The sequence below is a fragment of the Heterodontus francisci genome, chromosome 39, assembly GCF_036365525.1.
Source record: "Heterodontus francisci isolate sHetFra1 chromosome 39, sHetFra1.hap1, whole genome shotgun sequence".
Lineage (NCBI taxonomy): Eukaryota > Metazoa > Chordata > Chondrichthyes > Heterodontiformes > Heterodontidae > Heterodontus > Heterodontus francisci.
In genome coordinates this window covers 36,021,915-36,028,567 of record NC_090409.1, presented here as the reverse complement: position 1 = coordinate 36,028,567, position 6,653 = coordinate 36,021,915, and the positions used below count along the sequence as shown (strand labels likewise).

The 6,653-nt window shown below is 52.6% G+C and overlaps 1 protein-coding gene across 5 annotated transcripts in view; it reads left to right on the top strand.

The window, feature by feature from the left end:
* LOC137352725 (E3 ubiquitin-protein ligase CBL-like) overlaps positions 1 to 6,653 on the top strand; it is an 86,051-nt gene that overhangs the window by 29,435 nt on the left and 49,963 nt on the right. For all 5 annotated transcript variants that reach the window (XM_068018472.1, XM_068018471.1, XM_068018470.1 and 2 more), the window contains exon 2: positions 5,812 to 5,958. In XM_068018472.1, the coding sequence (XP_067874573.1) occupies positions 5,812 to 5,958 (147 nt within the window). The remainder of the gene's footprint in view (positions 1 to 5,811; positions 5,959 to 6,653) is intronic.

Sequence of the window (6,653 nt, the reverse complement as noted above, 5' to 3'; positions counted from 1 at the left end):
AGCTAATGGTGGCCGTTTTCCTCTCGGGTTCTGCGTCCTTTGAACCACTGCCCTTGTTCGATTGACGCCCCTTGTCTCCTGGCGAGAAAGCGGTTGCATTGTTATAGCACCTTTCACCACCTCAAGACGTCCGATAGAACTTTACGGCCAATGAAATACTTTTGAAGTGTAGCCGCTGCTGTCATTTAAGAAATATGGGGGATAAATTTGAGCACAGCAAGCTCACATAGCCAGCAATGTCATAGTGACCAATTTCATCTGTTCCACTGATTGTGGGTTGAGGGATGAATATTGTCCCCAGGACACAGGGGAGAAATCCCCCCCCACTCCCCCCCCCCTCTTCTTCCAAATAGAGGCCGTGGGATCTTTTACACCCACCTGAGAGGGCAGACGGGGGCCTCGGTTTAATGTCTCATCTGAAAAATGGCACCTCTGACAGTGCGGCACTCCCTCAGTACTGACCCTCCAACAGTACAGCACTCCCTCAGTACTGACCCTCCGACAGTGCAGCACTCCCTCAGTACTGACCCTCAGACAGTGCGGCGCTCCCTCAGTACTGACTCTCCGACAGTGCAGCGCTCCCTCATTACTGACCCTCCGACAGTGCAGCACTCCCTCAGTACTGAGCCTCCGTCAGTGCAGCACTCCCTCAGTACTGAGCCTCCGACAGTGCAGCACTCCCTCAGTACTGACCCTCCGACAGTGCAGCAATCTCTCAGTACTGACCCTCCGACAGTGCAGCACTCCCACAGTACTGACCCTCCGACAGTGCAGCACTCCCTCAGTACTGACCCTCCGACAGTGCAGCAATCTCTCAGTACTGACCCTCCGACAGTGCAGCACTCCCACAGTACTGACCCTCCGACAGTGCAGCACTCCCTCAGTACTGACCCTCTGACAGTGCAGCACTCCCTCAGTACTGACCCTCTGACAGTGCTGCACTCCCACAGTACTGACCCTCCGACAGTGCAGCACTCCCTCAGTACTGACCCTCTGACAGTGCAGCACTCCCTCAGTACTGACCCTCTGACAGTGCAGCACTCCCTCAGTACTGACCTTCTGACAGTGCAGCATTCCCTCAGTACTGACCCTCTGACAGTGCTGCACTCCCTCAGTACTGACTCTCTGACAGTGCAGCACTCCCTCAGTACTGACCCTCTGACAGTGCAGCACTCCCTCAGTACTGACCTTCTGACAGTGCAGCATTCCCTCAGTACTGACCCTCTGACAGTGCTGCACTCCCTCAGTACTGACCCTCCGACAGTGCAGCACTCCCTCAGTACTGACCCTCTGACAGTGCAGCACTCCCTCAGTACTGACCCTCTGACAGTGCAGCACTCCCTCAGTACTGACCTTCTGACAGTGCAGCAATCTCTCAGTACTGACCCTCCGACAGTGCAGCACTCCCACAGTACTGACCCTCCGACAGTGCAGCACTCCCTCAGTACTGACCCTCTGACAGTGCAGCACTCCCTCAGTACTGACCCTCTGACAGTGCAGCACTCCCTCAGTACTGACCCTCTGACAGTGCAGCACTCCCTCAGTACTGACCCTCTGACAGTGCAGCACTCCCTCAGTACTGACCCTCTGACAGTGCTGCACTCCCACAGTACTGAGCCTCCGACAGTGCAGCACTCCCTCAGTACTGACCCTCCGACAGTGCAGCAATCTCTCAGTACTGACCCTCCGACAGTGCAGCACTCCCACAGTACTGACCCTCCGACAGTGCAGCACTCCCTCAGTACTGACCCTCCGACAGTGCAGCAATCTCTCAGTACTGACCCTCCGACAGTGCAGCACTCCCACAGTACTGACCCTCCGACAGTGCAGCACTCCCTCAGTACTGACCCTCTGACAGTGCAGCACTCCCTCAGTACTGACCCTCTGACAGTGCTGCACTCCCACAGTACTGACCCTCCGACAGTGCAGCACTCCCTCAGTACTGACCCTCTGACAGTGCAGCACTCCCTCAGTACTGACCCTCTGACAGTGCAGCACTCCCTCAGTACTGACCTTCTGACAGTGCAGCATTCCCTCAGTACTGACCCTCTGACAGTGCTGCACTCCCTCAGTACTGACTCTCCGACAGTGCTGCACTCCCTCAGTGTCGGCCTGGATTATGGGCTCATTTCTCTGAAATGGGGCTTCAAACCCACGATCCCCTGACTCGGAGACAGAGAGCGATGCCAACTGACTGATGGAATTGTCCATCAGCTCCAATTAGCCATCCGTGCTCCATATCCCTTAACCCCCTTACCCTCCAGAAATGTATCCATGTCAGTCCTGAATGCTCCGATTGACCCTCAGAACCTGCACTCTTTTTTGAGGGGGAAGAGGTCCAGAATTCCACTACATTTGTGTGAGGGCGTGCTTCCTGGTTTCATTCCTGAGTGAGCTGTAGATTAAGAGTGGGACAATGATGTTTGTGTGTAGACACTCAGTATAATTGATCCCTGCATCACAGTGTCTACTAACACTGAGTGACTTCACACTGTAAACAGCCAGAGACACACGAGGTAAATATAGATTCCATCTTTCATCTCCCGAAGCTGCAAAGGCTCTCAACAGCTTTGCGTGACACAACTCTCTCCTTCGCAATCCAACAACATCAATCGAACCATCAGTAAATGGGAAACAGCGAGCGTTTCCACTCCCCTACAATCCCAATTCGGAATTCCGCGAGGGAGGGGGAAGGAGAGAGGTTCTGAGGAGGGGCTTCCAGCAAACAGGGGAGTTTGATACCTCCAGCAGGAGGGAGAGGGGAGTGGAGTGAGGGTGGCGGTGTGGCAGGAGGGAGGGTGAGCAAAAGAGAGAGAGAGCGACTGACGGAGTTGAAGAGTGAGAGAGAAAGAGAGGAAGGGGAGAGGAAGGAGAGGGATTGGAGAATGGAGGGGGGGGGGAAGGGAGGGAGACGGGAGGGTACGAGGTCAGAGGAGGGAGAGTGCAGAGGTGGAGGGAAGGAAAAGAGGATGATAGGAGAGAACGTAAAAACATAAGAAATCACCCTTCATTCTTCTGATCTCTCGGGAATACAGGCCCAGTCTCCTCAATCTCTCCTCACCGGACAATCCCCTCATCGCAGGAATCAGTCGAGTGAACCTCCGCTGCACTCCCTCTATGGCAAGTATCTCCTTCCTTAGGTAAGGAGACCAAAACTGTACACAATACTCCAGGTGCAGTCTCACCAAGTCTCGAGATAATTGGAGTAAGACTACAACTCGAACACCCTTGCACATAAAGGTCATTCTATCACTTCTTCATTGTTTGCTGATGGTATTGCAAAGGGCAATAACGTGTGCAGGTTCTAAGAGTCATTTACGGAACAGAAGGAGGCTATTCGCCCATCGGATCCTGTGGGATTTTAACTGCTAACTTCGAGACTGAGGGAGTGCCGCACTGTCAGAGGTGCCGTGCTGTGGACGTTAAAACCTCACGGGTGGATGTCAAAGATCCAAGGGTCACCAATTGGAAGGAGAGTGGATGTTCTGGGTCCAATATTTACCCCGCAGCCAGTGTCACTAAAACTGATCACCTGCTCATTTATTTCCTCGCCGTTTGTGGGATCTTGCTGTGCGCAAATTGACCACCTGCGCTTCCGACATCGCGACGTCAACTGCACTTCGAAAGTGCTTCATTGGTTGTCAAGCGCGTTGGGGCTTTGTCAAAGGCGTTATCGAGATGCAAGCACCTTTATTTTCATTGAGCCAATCAGTTGGCAGAATTGGCCAGAACATTCCAGAGACGTAGGGAAGGCAGACAGACCATCCATCCGTCCCCTCTCCTCCGTCCCCTACCCTCTTACTCTACCCCAACCCAACATCCCGTACTACACTATCCCAGCCTCCTCGCTGGGGAGCGAAACACAGTTCAACCGTCCCCCTGAACTCCCGTTGCAGTATTGTGTCCAATGCTGAGCATCAACAACAATACCTTTCATTTATATAGCATCCTTCAGGAAAAAGCAGCTTTCCCAAGGTGATTCACAGGTGCGACTATCACACGGCATCTGACACCAGGCGACATATTCCAAAAGCTCGGTCAAAGAGGTCGTTTTTTAAGGAGCATCTTAAAGGAGGAGAGAGAGAGGCGGAGAGGTTTAGGGAGATAATTCCAGAGCTTAGGGCCCCAGACAGCTGAAGGCACGGCCGCCAATGGTGGAGCGATGGGAATCGGGGGATGGGCAAGAGGGCAGAATTGGAGGAGCGCAGAGCTCTCGGAGGGTTGTTTGGGCTGGAGGAGGTTACAGAGATAGGGAGGGGTGTAGGGTCTGGAGGAGGTTACAGAGATAGGGAGGGTTTTAGTGGCTGGAGGACGTTACAGAGATAGGGAGGGTTTTAGTGGCTGGAGGAGGTTGCAGAGATAGGGAGGGTTGTAGGGGCTGGAGGAGGTTACAGAGATATGGAGGGTTGTAGGGGCTGGAGGAGGTTACAGAGATATGGAGGGTTGTAGGGGCTGGAGGAGGTTACAGAGATAGGGAGGGTTGTAGGGGCTGGAGGAGGTTACAGTGATAGGGAGGATTATAGGGGCTGGAGGGGGTTACAGAGATAGGAAGGATTGTAGGGGCTGGAGGAGGTTACAGAGATGGGGAGGATTATAGGGGCTGGAGGGGGTTACAGAGATGGGGAGGATTGGAGAGGCTGGAGGAGGTTACAGAGATAGGGAGGGTTGTAGGGGCTGGAGGAGGTTACACAGATATGGAGGGTTGTCGGGGCTGGAGGAGGTTACACAGATGGGGAGGATTGTAGGGGCTGGAGGAGGTTACAGAGATAGGGAGGGTTGTAGGGGCTGGAGGAGGTTACAGAGATATGGAGGGTTGTAGGGGCTGGAGGAGGTTACACAGATGGGGAGGATTGTAGGGGCTGGAGGAGGTTACAGAGATAGGGAGGGTAGTAGGGGCTGGAGGAGGTTACAGAGATAGGGAGGGTTGTAGGGGCTGGAGGAGGTTACAGAGATAGGGAGGGTAGTCGGGGCTGGAGGAGGTTACAGAGATACGGAGCGTTGTAGGGGCTGGAGGAGGTTACAGAGATAGGGAGGGTTGTAGGGGCTGGAGGAGGTTACAGAGATAGGGAGAGAGTGAAGAGGCCATGGAGGGATTTGAAAACAAGAATAAGAATTTTAATATGGAGGTGCTGCTGGACCAGTGTAGGGCAGCGAGTAACAGAGGAGTGAAGGGTGAACGGGGCACCACACACTTTAGGAAGGATGTCGAAGCCTTGGAGAGGGTGCGGAGGGAGATTTACTGGAATGGTCCCAGGGATGAGAGACTTCAGTTAATGTGGAGAGACTGGAGAAGCTGGGATTGTTCTCCTTCGAGCAGAGAAGGTTAAGGGGGAGATTTAATGGAGGCGTTCAAAATCATGAGGGTGTTTTGATGGAGTAAATGAGGAGAAACTGTTCCCAGTGGCAGGAGGGTCGGTAACCGGAGGGACACAGATTGAGGATAATGGGTAAAAGAACCAGAGGGGGGAGATGAGGAGAATTTTTTTGACGCAGTGAGTTGTTGTGATCTGGAACGCGCTGCCTGAAAGGGCGGTGGAAGCAGATTCAATAGTAACTTTCAAAAGGGGGAATTGGAGAAATAATGGAAGGAGGAAAATTTGCAGGGTGATGGGGGAAAGAGCAGGGGTGGGGGAGAGTGGGGACTAATTGGATAGATCTTTCAAAGAGCCAGCACAGGCACAATGGGCCGAATGGACTCCTCCTGTGCTGTAAGACTGTCTGATTGGAAATGTGTGCAGCCCCAGATTCATGTAACTCACTCAGGTGGAACCTCAGTCCCACTAACCGCGAGCTCTGTTTCTTGCCTTCCAGGCGTTGTTTGACCAAGCTCTCTCTGATCTTCAGTCATATGCTGGCTGACCTCCGAGCGATATTTCCCAACGGATTCTTCCAGGGAGACACGTACCGAATCACCAAAATGGACGCAGCCGAGTTCTGGAAGAAATCTTTCGGAGACGAGTGAGTTCTGTGAGATGGTTGTGTTGGAGGCTCAACTGTTCACTGAGCTGTAAAACACTCATGGGACATGGGTTAGATATAAAGTAAAGCTCCCTCTACACTGTCCCCATCAAACACTCCCGGGACAGGTACAGCACGGGGTTAGATACAGAGTAAAGCTCCCTCTACACTGTCCCCATCAAACACTCCCAGGACAGGTACAGCACGGGGGTTAGATACAGAGTAAAGCTCCCTCTACATTGTTTTGATTACATGCTGTAGGCTATGGGGAGGATGGATTCCCCATTCTGACTGCTAGTTTCTGCTGGGGAATGTGTATAGTTGAGGACAGATACATGGGGTCCAGATGTGGTTCTCTGCACTGTTACATCCCCCTGATGGACTCACTATCAGAGCTCATTCACGTTGATGAGGTACTAGGGGCAGTCACCCATGTCCCTGTCAATCTCCTGCCCCCTCATGGAATCCCTCGTCCAGCAGTCATCACGCCATTAATTTGAGAAATCGCAGTGTCCCTTTTAGAGTTAAAGGGACATGGCACGTTTCTTTGACTGGATCTGAAGATTAAAGCCTGCATCAATTCCCGAATGATGATATCAAAGACAGATCATTCTTTGATGCTGAATTTATCGTCCTCGTCTTTACTTGTAAATAAATGTTACCATTAACATTGACCAGAAACTGAACTGGAGTAG